This window comes from Bos taurus, chromosome 22, assembly GCF_002263795.3.
Source record: "Bos taurus isolate L1 Dominette 01449 registration number 42190680 breed Hereford chromosome 22, ARS-UCD2.0, whole genome shotgun sequence".
In the NCBI taxonomy this organism is placed as follows: Eukaryota; Metazoa; Chordata; class Mammalia; order Artiodactyla; family Bovidae; genus Bos; species Bos taurus.
In genome coordinates this window covers 38,624,257-38,643,376 of record NC_037349.1, presented here as the reverse complement: position 1 = coordinate 38,643,376, position 19,120 = coordinate 38,624,257, and the positions used below count along the sequence as shown (strand labels likewise).

General features: G+C 42.7%; 1 protein-coding gene across 19 annotated transcripts in view; it reads right to left on the bottom strand.

The window, feature by feature from the left end:
* The window catches only part of CADPS (calcium dependent secretion activator), a 471,511-nt gene that overhangs the window by 258,412 nt on the left and 193,979 nt on the right, over positions 1 to 19,120 (bottom strand). For all 19 annotated transcript variants that reach the window (XM_059879758.1, XM_059879763.1, XM_059879759.1 and 16 more), the window contains 1 exon segment: positions 1,422 to 1,502. In XM_059879758.1, the coding sequence (XP_059735741.1) occupies positions 1,422 to 1,502 (81 nt within the window).

Genomic DNA, 19,120 nt, shown 5'->3' with positions numbered 1-19,120 from the left:
GTTCCAGTCCTGATACTTAGTCAGACTTGAGTTAAAGGTCTAGTGCAGTCTCTTAACTATTACAGAACTGCTTAGCTTAGGTTTTTCCCTTCTCTAAAACAAGAATAACTGAAATGTCATTACAGGACCGTTTGGAGGACTGAATGAGATGGTACATGTAAAGCATTTAACATGCTTGACACAAAGGCAATACTAATAAACACCACTAGCGTGACTACTGTGAATAACCACACAAACGAACAGCAGAAGAGCACGTAACACTTAGGCTCATGGTCATCATTAGGAAGGCAAAACCCCAACTCTAAAGCAATCCTACCTACTGGGAGACTCAGTCATCACTCATCATTCTCAGTCATCAGAATCACCACTCCATGAACTGTCATTATAAGGGTTTACATACAGCAAAAAAGAAAGCACAAAAGTGGGGAGGACAAGCTCTTAGAGAAGGGGTCTTAAATTGAGGACTGAAGGCTGAGTAGGACGGCGTGATAAGTAGAAGAGAGGAGGAAGGTCATTCCAGGTTAAAACGCTAGTGAGTACAAAAACAGTGGGGCTGGAAAGGGCCTGGACACGTTAGAGGGAGACATTCTGTGCAGCTGGAATGGGGAGTCCTGGTGGGAAAGTAATGGGAGGGTGAGGCCAGTAAGGAAGGACACGGTCTGTGGATTAAGAGCCTTGAATGTCATTCTAAAGGAGCAAGCTTCTGTTCTGGGGACAGTGGAGTATTCTATTGAAGGATCCTGAGGCTCTGTTTTGAGATGTCCATATACAAGGTTTAGAATGACAATTATGTGCAGGATGGACAGAAAATGGCGAGGGAGTGGATCCCTATTTGGAGGCTACTGTAAGATCCAGGCCTGGAAGATGAGGACCTGAACTGAAGCACCAGCAGTGGTGCTGGAATGCAGTAAAAGGGATCTGACCCACGTTTGGGAGGCAGAATCAACGAGCTGAGTGGCAGACTGAATGTGGAGTGTTGTGGGGAGGAAGGAGAAATCGACAATAACCAGGAGGTGTCATCCACAGTAATTAGACAGAGGCCACGTGAAGAGGAGTAAAAGTAGGTATGGGCACTCAGTCAGAGGAAGAAGGTAAGGAGTGAGATTTTGAACACATCCAACTTAAAATGAAGGGGATTATCAAAGTGGAAATGCTCAGCAGACGGGTGGAAACATAAGGCAGGGACTCGGAAGGAAGGTGAGGCTGGATCTGAGTATGGATTGGAGTACAGGAAATACATGCATTGTCTCAAGGACAGTGGCCCTGAGGAGGAGGGCTGAGGACTCCATCAGGATGACTGTCCTCATCTTTCTTCCTCTCTGATTCTCAGTTTTGTCTTTCCACAGCCCTCAACAGTCAGTGTTCTCCCTGTGTGGGACTCAGCTCTGGTTCCCCAGCACATGTCCCCAGAGTTTCCTTACCCTGGCTATTTGGTCTGCCATTTGGAGACGGCCGTCCAGCTCTCGTCTGATCTGGGCTGCTTGCTCATCCGGATTGTCCAGCTGCACAAAAGCACAAACATGGAGACTTTGAATTTGGGTGACGACAAAAGCCCAGGAACTCATGACTTTACAATTAACACTCTTACTCTTTGCTCCCATGGACCTATTTCACTAAAACTTAAGTACTGTGTGACAGACAAATCCTTTTAGACAGTGTGATGGGGTAGGCAGGCTGCTCCTAAGAAAGGCATCTGAATGAACTTGTATAGAATCACTTATGAACTTCTAGGCAGTAGTGTTTCTAATGAGGGCCTGATGCAACACTTCTGTTTGGGGTCCAACGAAGACAGTGTTCACAGGGCAGACATACAGGGAAGGAGATGGTAATATAACCATTAGCGATTCATGGAGCAGACACAGTTCGCATCCAAAACACCTACATAGCATATATCCTGCTGCTCTCCCACCCTTGGACCATGGATGATTAGTCAGTTTCTGCATCCTTTCTCTCTGAGCCCTGAGACCTTCTCAACCAGCACTCCAGGTGGCGGCAGCCTCTCAGGTGGTGTTGATACCTTATATACACTACTATGTATAAAATATTGATAGATAACTAATAGAATCGACTGTATCGCATCGGGAACTCTACTCAATGCTGTGTGGTGACCTGCACGGTGAGGAAATCCAAATCAGAGGGGATATATGCCTACGTGCAGCTGATTCACTCTGTTATACAGCAGAGACTGACACAACAGCGTAAAGCAACTGTATTCCAATAAAAATCCATGAAAAATTAAACAGTATAGAAGTAAGTGCATGTCTCCTTCTAACTAATCAAATGCATGCCTTAGAAACTATACTGAGTATGCTTCAAAAGGAGTTTACCCATGAACTGTTTGTGAAATTTGAGGTTAGTTACCCACTCAGCCAACTTTTGGCACATCTATATTAAAATTACATGTGATTAAAAAAAAAAAAGAAATCTATCTTTGTCTTTTCTGATGGGGAGACAATCCCCTAACTTCTCTGGTGTCAGTTTTACCATCTACAGAATAAAGGTGTTCGTTATGTAATCTCCAGCATCCCTTTGCCGTATTTCTACAAATCTGTGAAAGATATTGCAAGTATTTCTACAAAGGGCCATATAACGAAGACTCTAGGCTTTGAGGGCCATAAGGTCTCTGCTGCCGTGATTCAATTCCTCCAACGAAGCATGAAAACAGACACAGACAATATCTGAATAAATGAGCGGTGCTGTGTTCTAATAAAGTTTTATGAACAACAGGTGGTAGGCCATAGTTACTGATCCCTGCTCTAGGAATTAAAAGTTCTGTCTTCATTTCTAAGCAAGCTTAGCATTACCCTTCAAACTGTAATGAGTCTGCTTTGTTCAGTAATTGATACATTATTTTACTCACAGAAGAGTTTAATAAGTATGGAACAGTGACATTCAAAAGGGATGTGCTCTATTCTTCATTTCAGAACATGTTAACTCACAACAAAAAGTCAATTAAGAACTTGTGAGTTTTCTAAGTCTTTTTCTTTCAAGAGCCATTTTTATTCAGAAACTTGAAGATGAAAACCCAACTCCACACTTAAAAAAAAGAAACTCATCTACGCTATGAAATAGTACAGAAAGTAAGTTATGTCTCAGTTCAGTTCAGTCACTCAGTCATGTCTGACTCTTTGTGACCCCATGGACTGCAGCATGTCAGGCTTTCCTGTCCATCACCAACTCCTGGAGTTTACTCAAACTCATGTCCATTGAGTTGGTGATGCCACCCAACCATCTCATCCTCTGTCATCCCCTTCTCCTCCCACCATCAATCTTTCCCAGCATCAGGGTCTTTTCAAATGAGTCAACTCTTTGTATCAGGTGGCCAAAGTATTGGAGTTTCAGCTTCAGCATCAGTCCTTCCAATGAATATTCAGGACTGATTTCCTTTAGGATGGACTGGTTGAATCTCCTTGATGTCCAACAGACTCTCAAGAGTCTTCTCCAACACCACAGTTCAAAAGCATCAGTTCTTTGGTGTTCAGCTTTCTTTATAGTCCAACTCTCACATCCACACATGACTACTGGAAAAAACATAGCTTTGATAAGACGGACCTTTACTGGCAAAGTAATGTCTCTGCTATTTAATATGCTGTCTAGGTTGGTCATAACTTTTCTTCCAAGGAGTAAGCGTCTTTTAATTTCATGGCTGCAGTCACCATCTGCAGTGATTATGGAGTCCAAAAAAATAAAGTCTCACTGTTTCCACTGTTTTTCCATCTATTTGCCATGAAGTGATGGGACCAGATGCCATAGTCTTAGTTTTCTGAATGTTGAGTTTTCAGCCAAGTTTTTCACTCTCCTCTTTCACTTTCATCAAGAGGCTCTTTAATTCTTCGCTTTCTGCCATAAGGGTCACGCCATCCACATATCTGAGGTTATTGATATTTCTCCTTGCAATCTTGATTTCAGCTTGTGCTTCATCCAGCCCAGCATTTCGCATGCTGTACTCTGCATATAAGTTAAATAAGCAGGGTGACAATATACAGCCTCAATGTACTCCTTTCCCTATCTGGAACCAGTCTGCTGTTTCATGTCCAGTTTTAACTGTTGCTTCCTGACCTGCATACAGATTTCTCAAGAGGCAGGTCAGGTGGCCTGGTATTCCCATCTCTTCAAGAATCTTCCACAGTTTGTTGTGATCCACATAGTCAAAGGCTTTGGTGTAGTCAATAAAGCAGAAGTAGATGTTTTTCTGGAACTCTTTTGGTTTTTCGATGATCCAACGTAGAAAGTCAAGAAATACCTAGAGTAACAGGCAAATTTGGCCTTGGAGTACAGAATAAAGCAGGGCAAAGGCTAATAGAGTTCTGCCAAGAGAACGCACTGGTCATAGCAAACACCCTCGTTCAACAACACAAGAGAAGAGTCTACACATGGACATCACCAGATGGTCAATACTGAAATCAGACTGATTATTTTCTTTGCAGCCAAAGATGAAGAAGCTCTACACAGCCAGGAAAAACAAGACTGGGAGCTGACTGTGGCTCAAATCATGAACTCCTTATTGCCAAATTCAGACTTAAATTGAAAAAAGTAGGGAAAACCACATTCAGATATGACCTTAATCAAATCCCTTATAATTATACAGTGGAAGTGAGAAATAGAGTCAAGGGATTAGATCTGATAGACAAGAGTGCCTGATGAACTATGGACGGAGGTTCGTGACACTGTACCAGGAAGCAGGGATCATGACCATCTCCAATAAAAAGAAATGCAAAAAGGCAAAATGGTTGTGTGAGGAGGCCTTACAAATAGCTATGAAAAGAGAAGCCAAAGGCAAAGGAGAAAAGGAAATATATACCCATTTGAATGAAGAGTTCCAAAGAACAACAAGGAGAGATAAGAAAGCCTTCCTAAGTGAACAATGCAAAGAAATAGAGGAAAACAATAGAATGGGAAAGACTAGAGATCTCTTAAGAAAATCAGAAATACCAAGGGAACATTTCATGCAAAGACGGGCACAATAAAGGACAGAAATGGTATGGACCTAACAGAAGCAGAAGATATTAAAAAGAAGTGGCAAGAATACACTGAAGAATTATACAAAAAAGTTATGTCTACTATGATGTAAATAAGAAAACTGGATAATTTACAATCATTTTTTCTCTGAAGTACCATGAATAGTCTTCATTGGTTTGTTTTATAAAACATACCTGGCTTTATGCTCTTTTTATCACCCTATTCAATTAAGGAGTTGCCTTATCTTCTCTCTTCCATGGTTTTTTTTTTAAATTAATCAATTTTTTTATTGAAGGATAATTGCTTTACACAATTTTTCTGTTTCAGCATTTTGATGAGCAGAACTATTTTCTAGATCATGAAGACTGGATTGTAACTTTTGGCCATATATCTAGTATTTCTCAAAGGGTGTTCTGCTGAACAACAACCTTATTAGATACTCCAGAAGAAAGGACTTGGAAAGGCTCCAAAAGAATGTTAGATAAGCCTGGAAAATGCTGTGTTGAAATACAGTTTCTAAGTTCTTCAGTAAGGAAAACTGTCAGATTTTCAAACAATTCAACTACTACTTAACTTAAAATTCTATTTTTTTGCATAATGCCCAAAGAACAAGAGTTGGAAATCCTGTTCTAAATTAATCAGCAGTCACAGCACTGACCAGTGGGCCCTCCATCACTGCCCGATAACCAGCGCACAGAGGAAACCTGGTATCCTCAGGGCTGGTTTACGCTCCAGTGAAGTGCTTTTCAGTCTCTTTCTTGGAAGCGTCAGACCTCTTCATATCCAGGTGAAAATCCACTGGGAACACTTAGAAATGTCTTGTTCAAAATATATATGATATATATATATATATATATATGATATATCTGACTACTTCACTGAGAAGAAGCAAATTTGGTTAGAGGCTACAGTTACGGGTTCTGTCAGAAGATATGGTGCTCACCGAGGTTAAAACTGAAAAGAGAAAAAATGTTTTATGAAAATTCTCAGAGGTGTCTGAGGGCTCCCACTGGCCTCACCAAATACAACTACAAATGGCAAAGAAAGCCAGCAGTGAAGATGACGAGCAGGCTAGGTCTACATGAAACGCCATTCATTCATGCGTTGGTTTACTTATTCATTCATCAAATTTTTATGGAATGTCTTGCTATGCGTGATATTGGAATACAGAAAGGAACAAGACGGACCCAGCCCCTGACTCTATGCAGCTCAAAATCTAGAAAGAATAGCTATGATTATTTTAATTTGGACACAAAAGAGAAGGGATTAGAATTTACTGATGCCTATTTCAAGAGCAGGTATTGTATGACGTATATTAAACCCTTTTCTCAGGGGTTCCAAGAAATAAATCTTAACATGCATTCTCCCAGGAAAAGGATTCTGGGCCAGGAAACATTGCTTCCTCCTGAAAATTCATAACACATATTTACATAATTAATATTTAGGGAAATTCTGTAGTAAATAAGCCTACTTAACTGCATTTAATATTGTCTTTGACATAGTTATTGCAGTGAAAACAAGTGTTCCACAAGGTAGTGTGGGAAATTCCCCATGCAAAACATCTTTATGAGGAAGGTACCTTCATCACCACCATCTTATAGATGAGGAAACAGTCTCTGTAATGTACAAGAATGTAGTAAAATGGCATGAGCCATGTGAAATGGAATTGGCCCTGCCTCAACCTGAATCTCTTTTTGTTCTGCTTAATGTTGACTTTCTTTTTTTAGTGTGTTGTTCTGGTTTTCTTTTTGGCCCTGACAATTAACTCCTCACTCTTACTTTGTTTAATTCAATACAAAGAATCCCCACCGCCCCATGACTGGGGGGAAGAAAAATATCTACCCTCTGTTTCCTATCGTGACTGATTTCCTCTGGGCAGGCTGCAGCAGTGCCAGAGGCCTCCCTAAGAAATGACAGCAACGGGCATGTCCTTATCCTGGCTCTGCCACTTAGTAGCTGTGTGACCTTGGGCAAGTTACTTAACCTCTCTGTGCTCAGGCCTCCTCATCTGAATAATCAGGATAATAAGCCTACCACGGAGTAATGAGGATTCACTGAGACCACAGATATAAAGCATGTGGCCCACTCCTTGGCACGCAGCAAACGCTTAGAAAATAGTGGCTGCTGGCTGTGTTCTAAGAACAGCTCATGCTGGCTGTAATTCTGACATGGCCCACAGTGGGGCATCAAAGATTCAGAGAGAAGGTGCCGGATGGGCTAGTGTCCCTGCCAGGTGTGGATGTGGGTGTCTTGGTCTAATCTTCTGTGCCCAAAAACGAAACTGATAGGGGCTTCCATTTCTGGACAAATTTCCTCGGCTTTTCAGTGTATCCTACTTTCTCCAGGGTCAAGTCCTTTGCTCTGTTGGACTTTAATTAGCAGGAGTGACCAGAAGGTGGACACTGCTGCCTGAGAGTTAATGATCTGAAGGAAAGACAGAAGGAGAAATGCAACCAAAGCTCCCGAAAATAGTCTGGTGTGAGAGAGGGGGCCAACCTCCACCAAAAGGCTCCACAGACCCACTGGATGAGGCCCCTCCACAATAAAGAGAAATCAAGTAATTATTTTCAAGAGCTGAAAAGAAAAAGCCAGCAAGGGGCTTCCATGGAAACAAGGTTCTGTTTACCTTGCTGGTCTTTTCCACCAAGGAAAGGAGAGATCCATTGGCGAACCAGGTCAAGGGCAAACCTTTCCTGCCGACAGCTCATTAGGGTTAAAATATGTACATGTGCATGAAGGCTTTTTACCTAATTAGCCAAATAATCTTCCTACTAGCAGGGGTCAGACAGAGGCAATGTGGTTGTTTTGATTTGCCAGCCAAGCAAAAGAAACCATTTCCCTGGGCTTTTCTTTTAAAGTGATGGAGGACTAAGCTCGGCACAGGGTTAATGGAGACAGGTATCACCTCAGCCAGGGGTTCAAGCCCATCCAGAGGTCTAGGATTCTCTCCACTCACCGCTATGCCCTTTCGGTCACTGTAGACACGAGAACTCAGCCCATCACGGCTGTCGGGCCATGTGGCACTGGCAGGAACGCCGCACGGTGGAGGACCCCCAGGGGGAGTCTGTGCCCACCTATCCCAATCCTTGGCTGCAGGACCCTGTCATCTCTCTTAACCTCTCTGAGTCTCAGTTTTTTGACTGCAGAGGGAGGACTATTTTTCACCTTGCACAGCTACGGAAAGGACTGAATGAGACCTTGTGCTTCAAGGGAAGTCAAGCTGACTTGGGTTCAAACCTTGACTCTGCAATTTCCTTACTCAAAGGGATCAAACAGGTGACTGAACCCTTCTAAGCCTCGGTTTCCTTGTCTGTGAAAAGGGGAGAAGGTAAGATACCCACCTCGGTGTGCTTAGAGCATGATGGAATGGGATGATTATGGTGTGCACATACGAGATCCTATAGCTTAGCAACTCGCTTCTAGAATGAACTCTTCTGAGGATGGGTGTTCACCAGATGCTACCTCCCCTCCATGCCCTTTGCGATGTATGAAAGAAACCAGGCTGGGCGACGAGGGAGCCCTGGTGTGGACCAGAGGCACTTGTGTTCTGTTCATGACTTGAACTTAGCCAGAAGATGTCAGGCCAGAGTCACGGCCTCTCTGTCCACAACCCTGTCATCTGTTAAACAACAAACCCTAAGAGGTTATGTTCCAGGAGTCTCTGAAAAGCCTAGAGGAGCATTTCTCAAAGCTACACTCTGGGGAACACGAGTCCTAGGGACCCTCCATGAGATAGGGTTCTGTGTGTTCCTCTCTCCTCTTTCTGAGAAGCAAGAAGACACCTAAGTGGGAAATCCTGCATGAAGGCAAGGTTGTATGTGTCCATATTTCCCAAACATATCTGACCACATGGGTAGTACATGTGAACACCGCACTCATTTTGGGCCATGCTCGCCTAGGCAGTTCTCCCATGCGCCTCATTTTTCTCATGTCCATGACAGAATCTGGTGTGGGGGGAGAAGAGAAGGAGGCAGGGAGGAAGCACCTACACTATGCAAGTAAGTCTGTGTCTTAGTGAAAAGGGACCCATCTGGGAGGCCCCGTCTGACATCTGGGGTGACGGAGACGTCATGCCAGGGCCTGGGCACGCAGCCCCCTCACTGGCTTCACAAGCCCTGGAGGACAGCCTTGCCAGTGCTCCCGGAGACAGCCTTGCATACCAGCTTTCCCTAGGGATGCCTCAGTGCTCTGGGGCTCACACATGATCATTTTGTGGAGGCGAGTCCATCTCTGGACTCATCCAGTCATCACTGTTACTGCCACAAAGCAACCCACCATCAAGCGAAGAAAGGACTGTGATTCAAATATGCAGAAAATTGAAATAAACAGGCAGAGTACTCGATGCATTGTTTGAGTAATTGTTCTGCTTTCTGGACAAATCTATAGTCCTCAGCCTCAGAGCAAATGGACCGAGTTCAGTCTCAGGACTACACTGACATGACCCAGAACTGTGGCTGGAAGGAGATTCAGAGATGACACAGTGACTTCAGGGTAGAGACCCCGCTGAGCTCTGCGGCTTGTCGGGCACCACATTCCCCCTCTGTCCTCCGCCCAGGCCTGAGGAAGGGCTGGCTTGCTGCTGCGGCTGCTGCACACACTATCTGCCACACCTGGAGCACTTACCCTTGTCTCCTCCTTGACTTAAGCCTAACCTCCTCCATCCTTCAGTTTGGCAGCAAACCTTCTCTGATCATACGAGACTCGCTGAGTTCCCACTGCCATACACTCTCCCAGTGCGGGCACGTTCCCTTCATCAGCATTCACTGCAATTATAGTTTTACATCCACTCATGAGACGATGTGTTGTCCACCTACTAGACTGTAAACTCTGTGAGGGCAGGGGATGTGATTTTGCTCACCTCTGCATCCCTGGCACCCAGCCTGGTGCCAACTACAGAGTGTGCTCTGATGACTGCCTGAGTTAAAGGAGTAAAGGACTGAGTTAATGAACTGTGACCAGAAGGAAAGTAACCCACCCACAGTCACAGCATCATCATCAGTGATGAGGCTGGGACTATGTTCCCAACCTGCTCACTTCCAGGCTCTGTCTGCCTGCTTAGCGCTGTGTCCTGCCATGGGCCGCTTTCCCTGAAATACATAAAGTTGAACTTGGCTGGCTTATACCCAGTCACATCGCTGATAAAGCATCCTTAATTCTGGGCTACTGGGGACCAAGGCAGGTGCGCCTATCAGCAGCTGCAGGGCAAGCCACCTGCTGACCTGAGTTTAGCTCCATCTATCCCCCTTGTTTCCTTTCTACTTCCCAGGCTGCTCCCTTGGTGCCCAGGGACTGGTGTCTGAGAGGGAGGCTGCCAGGAGCGACTGCAGAGGAGAGCAGAGGCCCCTCCCGGCATTCCACCCCCTCACCCCACCCCACCCCATCCTCCACAGGCCTGTTTTTTTTTTTTTATCCTCCTTCAGAGACAAACTGCTCCAGCCAATGCTGCCTTCCTGGTGCACTGCGGTCTGGAAAGTTACAGCCAGGACACAGTCAGTTTCCACCCAGGGGGTGTGGGTGCCGGAGCTCAAGACTCAAGAACACGCTGAGGTCTGGTCAGGCCTGTGTTACTACCTTCAGTGCCTGGCTGCCGCCTCCAAGCTCCTGTCCTCCTGTCTCTTACAGCCCATCTCCCCTCTGTCCACCTCCATCGTGGAGGCTGTGGAAGAGGGTCACACCTCTTTTGTCCAAGATCAATTGCTGCCTTTCCGCTTTGAAGCCGAGCAACATTGAACAAGTTATTCGATGTCTCCAAGTCTTCACTTTAAATTTTTCAACTCTGTTAACTCTATCATGGGAATAATAATGAGAATACCTCCTTCATAGGGTTGATGAGAGGTTAAACATACACATAGTATATGTACGATGCTTAGCAGAGTGCCTGGCACACACTTTCTGTAAATCTTAGCAGCTATTAGCACTTGGCATTCTGCAGCCCGTATACTTCATCCTTACACAAGTTCGGATTCTATTAACACTTAAAATGGCAGAACAGGTTTCCCCTACTTCCATGCAGGAAAGCAAGCTTCAAAAGATGAAGTCATTTGCTGGTAGTTTCAAAGACAGCTGACCCTGCACAGAGGGTATAACCCTGAGAAAATAGAGCACCAGAAATCCTGGTTTTTTAGAACCAGAAAACCTTAAGATCAAACCCCACCTTTATCACATACTCACTGTGTGACCAAGGCCAGGGAACTCAACCTCTCTGAGCATCTGTACCTGGAACTCTAAAATAATTTCCTCAGGAGACTCCTATGATGACAATCATAATAGACATTTCCACACTCTAGGATTTTGACACATTGTAGGTTTATTATTACTTCTATTGTTATTACTGGGGGTGAACCTGATGAAATCTGCAGCCTTGCCTCCGATATAAGTCTTTATGAGGGCTCTGTTTCAGGGTAATTTGTGGACTTTGGTATCCCATGCACACTCAATTATATTCTGTTTTCATAAAAACATTCAACATTAGTGGAAAAGGTAAAATAAGACCATTAGTGTCTTTCTTTCCCATTCCTTATTCCCTCTCCAAGAGCAGACCTTGTGTAGGTCAAAGTCTCCATTCTGAAGGATGCACCTCTCCTTGATTGCAAAAGGCAAGGTTTAGCTCCCAGAGTCTGCCAGCCAATAAGAACATCCTCCACATCTGAGTCACCCATTTTATGTCTTTGCTGGCTTCTGGCAATGCAGTAAATATAACCCAAGAGCTCCAAATGCAGCAATTCTCTGAGTGAGCAGCAAATAAATATATAAAAATATCCTGGAAAGGAAACCAATCCATTCCTTTATGATCCTGCAGTGCTCAACCAGCCTCCCCTACCCCCACCCAAGTCCTGCAATGACCTCACTCTGCCTTCCACCATGTCAAATCTAGTGTATCATTCAGGGGGCTGGTTCCAGACCAGTATTCTTCAATGAAGCCCTCCTGGATTGCTTTGGTCACATATCAACTTGCTCTTGTAGGCAGCGCTGGCCTGTCTAGCATCTCAACCTTCTCTGTGTCACATGTTTTGGATTTCTTTTCCTGCCACAATAATTGTTCAGTTCAGTTCAGTTGTTCAGTCATGTCCGACTCTATGTGACCTCTTGGACTGCAGCGCGCCAGGCTTCCCTCTTCATCACCAACTCCCTGAGCTTGCTCAAACTCATGTCCATCGATTTGGTGATGCCATCCAACCATCTCATCCTCTGTCATCCCCTTTTCCTCCTGCCTTCAATCCTGCCCAGCCTCAGGGTCTTTTCCAATGAGTCTGTTCATCGCATCAGATGGCCAAAGAACTGGAGTTTCAGTTTCAGCATCAGTCCTTCCAATGAATATTCAGGACTGATTTTCTTTAGGATTGACAGTAGGGCACAACAGTCAGGGACCCAGGGAACTTTTCCAGAAACAGTCAGACCTGGTCTCAAATCTTTGCTCTGCCATTTACTAGCAGACAATATATTCTCTGTGTCTGCTGCTTCATCTGCAAAGTGGGAGTCCTAATACTAACAATGCCAACAGCAGAGGTTTATAGTGAGAATAAAAGAAGATGGTACTCATAAGGCACTTAGCGCAGTGCCTCAAATATGATGCGAGGACACAGAGTCAGGCTATCATTTAGTACTTTTGGGGCTAGAGCCTATGAATTTTGTCCAGCATGAAGGATGCAGCTGTGCTTTTTATGGATCATTTTAATGATCTTTACTGCTGGGGCTGAGAGATGCTCCAGTTCACTTAGACCATCCTGAGGACATAGAGATCAAAGCCACTGAGAGAGCAGGCGTTGTCTAGCAGGGTGAGAGTGTGGCCACTGAAGCTCGGCATACAGAGGCAGCAGCTGGTTTCTGTGCTTGGGACTAGGTTGGTTTATTCCTTCTTAACTATGAAGTCATGTCTACTGTATCTCCTGAATCCATCTAATCTGTTCATCCACTTTTCTAGGGCAGGTTACCACTGTCTCCACCATGAAGCACTGGTCTGTTTGCCTGCATCCTTTCTGACAAAGCAGTTCTCAATCTGGCCCATACATGAGAAACATCTGGGGGACAGGAAAGACAATCCTGATACCCAGACTACACCCAGATCAACTAAATCAGACATTTGGCTTGGGGCTCAGGCAGGCATCATTTTTCTTAAAACCTGTTCAGATGATTCCAACATGCAGTAAAGGTTGACAGTCTTTACCAAAAGCCAGTGGTTCTCAAACTATGGTGAGAATCCACCAAAGAAATTGTTAAAAGAGAGTTTTGGGCCTCATTCATAGAGAGCCTTGATTCAGTAAGTCTGGGGTGAGAATCAAGAATTTACTCATTCTGAGTGATGCTGATGCTGAGAACTGCACTCTGAGGGGATTCCTGTAGTGTATTCTGCTCATCTTGCTGGAATGCGCATTTGCTCACATTTCTCTCATGCTTAAGCCCCTACAGTAATACTCTATTATCCTTGGCAACAGGAATCTGAGATCCTTATCACAGAAGACTATACTACAAAGCTATAGTCATACAAACAGTATGGTACTGGGACAAAAACAGAAATATAGATCAATGGAAAGGACAGAAATCCCAGTAATAAACCCACACATCTATGGTCAATTAATCTTTGACAAAGGAGGCAAAACTATATAATGGAGAAAGATAGCGTCTTCAATAAATATGGCTGGGAAAATTGAATGTTTACATGTAAAATAATGAGATTAGAACATGCTTTAACACCACACACATACACACACACACACACACACACACACACACACACACACACAAACTCAAAATGGATTAAAGACCTAAATGTAAAACCTGATACTATCAACTCTCAGAGGAAAACACAGGAAGAACACTCTTGACATAAATTGCAGCAATATATTTTTTTTTTCAATCAGCCTCCTACAGCATTGGAAATGACAAAAACAAACAAACAGAACCTAATCAAACTCAAAATCTTCAGCACAGCTAAGTAAACCATAAACAAAATGAAAATACAATTTGTAGAATGGGAGAAAAGATTTTCAATGATGTAACTGACAAGGGATTAATCTTCAAAATCTACAAACAGCTCATGAGGCTCAATTAAAGAAAAATTCTATAAAAAAAAATGGGCTTAAACAGACATTTCTCCAAAGAAGAAACACAGACAGCCAAGAGGCACATGAAAAGATGTTTAACACTGCTAAATTATTAGAGAAATGCAAATCAAAACTGCAATGAGGTATCACTTCATACCAATCAGAATGATGAGCATCAAAAAATCTATAAACAATAAAAGGTGGAGCGAGTGTGAAGAAAAGAGAACCCTCCTACACTGCTGATGGGAATGTATATTGGTACAGGCATTATGGAGAACAGTATCGAGGTTCCTTAAGAAACTAAAAGTAGAATTACTATATGACCCACCAATCCCATTCCTGGACAGCATATCCAGAGGAAACCATGGTTCAACTGGATACATGCACCCTAAAATTCCTGCAGTGCTGTTTACAATAGCCAAGGAATGGAAGCAACCTAAATGTCCATTGACAGATGAATGGATAAAGGAAATGTGGTACATTTATACAATGGAATATTACTCAGCCATGAAGAACAAAATAATGCCATTTGCAGCAACGTGGATGAACCTAGAGATTATCATGTCAAGTGAAGTAAGTCAGACAAAGATAAATATCATGTAATATTGCTTATACACATAATCTAAAAAATAATACAACTGAACTTATTTACACAACAGAAACAGACCCACAGACTCAGAAAACAAACTTATGGTTACCAAAGGGGAAACACTGTCAGGGAGGGATAAATTGGGAGTTTGGGATTGTCATATACACACACAACTACATTTAAAATAGATAAACAACAAGGACCTACTGAATAGCACAGACAATGCTGGTCAATATTCTATAATAACAGAATATTGAGAAAGAATGGGAGAAGAATTTGAAAAATAGATACACATGTATGTATAACTGAATCAGTCTGCTTTACACCTGACACGAACACAACATTGCTAAAAACCATACTCCCAGTACTTCCCAATACAAAATGGAAATGAAGAGCAACAACAAATATGAGGCAGCATTACCATCTGGCTCCTGTATGGCTTTCTAGCCTTTTTTCCCACTGCTTTGTCTTGCCCTCCAGGCCCAGGCCACTCTGGGCTGCTTCCAAGTTCTCAGACATGACATAGTTATTCATGGCCCCAAGCCAATGTGCGTGTGCTGCCTTCCTCTGCCATCTTCAGCTGGCTGACACTCATTAACCTACCTCCCAGTTGCCATAATGCTGCTTCCTTAGGATACTTCTTCACCCCAGCCAAGGTCACTTCCTCAAGGTCCCCACAACATGTTGAACCTCCTCTTCTACCAATCTAATCACATGTGCCATTATTTGCTCCAGGTCATGCTCTTTGCAAGACTAAAAGTGCCTTGATGACAGGGACTGTGTCTATCAGGTCCACTACAAAATATCCTAACTGATGCATGGTAGGTATGCAAGAAGTAGTTGCAGAATTAACTTTGAGATGGAGATAATAATGTCTACTTGGCAGGGTGGTTTTGATGAATTAATGAGACAAGGTTGTTGAAAACACTTAGTGTAGTGTTTGATATTTAATAGATGCTTAAATTATGACCTCCTAGAATGAGAAGTCAAGTGGGCCTTAGGAAGCATCACTATGAACAAAGCTAGTGGAGGTGATGGAATTCCAGTTGAACTATTTCAAATCCTAAAAGATAATACTGTGAAAGTGCTACACTCAATATGCCAGCAAATTTGGAAAACTCAGCAGTGGCCACAGGACTGGAAAAGGTCAGTTTTCATTCCAATCCCAAAGAAAGGCAATGCCAAAGAATGCTCAAACTACCACACAATTGCACTCATCTCACATGCTAGCAAAGTAATGCTCAAAATTCTCTAAGCCAGGCTTCAACAGTATGTGAACTGTGAACTTCCAGATGTTCAAGCTGGTTTTAGAAAAGGCAGAGGAACCAGAGACCAAATTGCCAACATCCGCTGGATCATCGAAAAAGCAGGAGTTTCAGAAAAACATCTATTTCTGCTTTATTGACTATGCCAAAGCCTTTGACTACGTGGGTCACAACAAACTGTGGAAAATTCTGAAAGAGATGGGAATACCAGACCATCTGACCTGCCTCCTGAGAAATCTGTACACAGGTTAAGAAGCAACAGTTAGAAGTGGACATGAAACAACAGACTGGTTCCAAATCATGAAAAGAGTACATCAAGGCTGTATATTGTCACTCTGTTTATTTAACTTATATGCAGAATACATCATGCAAAATGCCAGGTTGGATGAAGCACAAGCTGGAATCAAGATTACCGGGAGAAATATCAATAACCTCAGATATGCAGATGACACGACCCTTATGGCAGAAAGCAAAGAAGAACTAAAGAGCCTTCTGATGAAAGTGAAAGAGGAGAGTTTTTGAAAAAGTTGGCTTAAAACTCAACATTCAGAAAATTAAGATGATGGCATCCAGTCTCATCATTTTATGGCAAATAGATGGGGAAACAATGGAAACCGTGAGAGACTTTATTTTTTTAGGCTGTAAAATCACTGCAGATGGTGACTACAGCCATGAAATTGAAAGGCGCCTGCTCCTTGGAATAAAAGTTATGATCAACCTAGACAGCATATTAAAAAGCAGACATTACTTTGCCAACAAAGGTCCATCTAGTCAAAGCTAAGGTTTTTCCAGTAGTCATGTATGGATGTAAGAGTTTGACTATAAAGAAAGCTGAGTACTGAAGAGTTGATGCTTTTGAACTGTGGTGTTGGAGAAGGCTCTTGATAGTCTCTTGGACAGCAAGGAGATCCAACCAGTCCATCCTAAAGGAAACCAGTCCTGATTATTCATTGGAAGGACTGATGCTGAAGCTGAAACTCCACTACTTTGGCCACCTGATGCGAAGAACAGACTCCTTGGAAAAGACCCTGAGGCTGGGAAAGATTGAAGGCAGGAGGAAAAGGGGACGACAGAGGATGAGATGGTTGGATGGCATCACCGACTTGATGGACATGAGTTTGAATAAGCTATAGGAGTTGGTGACAGACAGGGAAGCCTGGTGTGCTGCAGTCCGAGGGGTCACAAAGAGTCGGACACGAGTGAGTGACTGAACTGGACAAAATTATGACCTTAATAGAGATCTCAGTTCACACGGTTTAATTTATTAAGCCCTCCTTGAATGTATAACTGAAATTGAGAAGGGTCAGAACAACTAATTAAAGTGGTGAAAGTCATAGATGTGTGAGCCAGTCGAACTCTGGGAGTTTCCTCAGTTGGAACCTGGTAGCATTAACACCCAACTCACCTTTTAAAAAATATTTTCTTAAACACTTGCTGTATGCCAACCATTGTGCTACAGAATGTGAAAGCAGCACAAACAGAAATAGCTTCTGTGAGTTTATGGTCCACATGAGAGCAAACATATTGAATACCGAGTATATACTATGGCCTAGCATATTATCTAATTTTTATTCACTGTCGTGTTTAATCCTTGAGAATATTACTATCACTATTATAATCAAATCCACTTTCCAGATGAGGAAACTGAGGCCCAGAGGGATCAAAGTAATACCTCAAAGAAGTGGGAGGGCTGGGATACGAATTCAGGTCTGTATCAATCCAGAGTGTAATCCAGACAGCTTGCTGTCCCCACACTCAGTGGGGATAACTTCCAGGATTCTTTCAAAACCAAAAAAGACGAGTTACCCTCCAATTAGTAAACTATTTCACAAATGTAAATTATTATGTTTGTTGTCATTAATTTTGAATTTATTTTTTTATTAACATCTCAAATTCTGCTCAGGCAGCTCATCTGATAAAAAAAAAAATGCTGATCTGATAAAAAATAATCACTTCAAAATGAGCCACAAGAGATTTCTGACATGAATATGATAGAAAAGAATATGCCTTTTTGTGCTGTTGAATCATTTTGATATCTCAGGCAATTTATAACTGACAAAAATAATGCACTCAATAGGAAATCCAGAAAACATCCATTAAAATCTAAAATACCTCTATACACTAATAAAATCAAATGCTTTTGCTAAAAATGTCCACTATTTTAAGAGGAAATGAATTACATTTTCAAATATTGATCATGCAGTATGAAAGTTACTCACAAGGTCAAAATGAAATTAGGTTTTCCAGCTTCTGTAATTGTGAAGTTAGTAAATACGTGTATGTACATGTAGGCAAGTGGGGGGGTGTGTGTGTGCATGTGCACATTTAACAGAGATCTCAACCAGTAGAAAACATTCAGAGCTCTCGATCATAAAGCTGTCCGTCAACTAGAATGGAGGTAAAGTAGCATAACTTCCAGGGCATGTGAGATCTGTCACATGTGCCTCTCTCTCCTTTGAGGTATGTCACAAGTATAAGACATGTTTAATTTCTAGTCCCAGTCTGATCATTATACAAGTTCCTAGTAGAAATTGGGTCTATTCATGAGTCTACCCACATATATCATTATCTCACTTTGCCTGCCCTGAAGAGTGTGTCTACCTTGGTGATACCACTGTTCAAAGCCAAAAATATTTATGAGGGTTGTATTTCACCTTGATTAAGACCTGTCAAAGGAACAGTTGGTTTCTGCTATCAAATCCACACCAAGTACATACATTTTATTAGTTATTTTAGAAGCATCTGTGGGCAAGAGCAAAGAGACAGTATTAAAAAGAGTGAGATTCTAAACTTTCCAACAGATGGGAGAGAACAAACGACAAAAATCCCACCCAAATTACACTGTCAGTATTGACTCACAGCTTTCTGCTTGCAATAGTCTGTATCATGTGCTAAAGATGAGCAAGGGCATCAAGGTATCATCTACTCTAACACATGTGATACACTGCTATACTGAAAATGTAAGTAAATACTAAAAAGTAAACTCAAAAAGGGGAACAAATTCATCAGGAAAGCCTAATGTATTCAACGGTAACAAATGTATTCAACGGTAACAGTGAAATCTCACAGTTGTCTGAAGTCAACAAAGGTTGATTTCTTGCTCACCCTACATGCCCAATGTTGATTATGGGGGCCACTACTCCACAAAGCCACTCAGGGATCCAGGCAGATGGAAGCACCATTTTGTGACTCTGCCATCTCAACATGTGGCTTCCAAGCTCACGTGACAGGGAACACAGAGCATGCACAACCCATAGCCTGCTTGC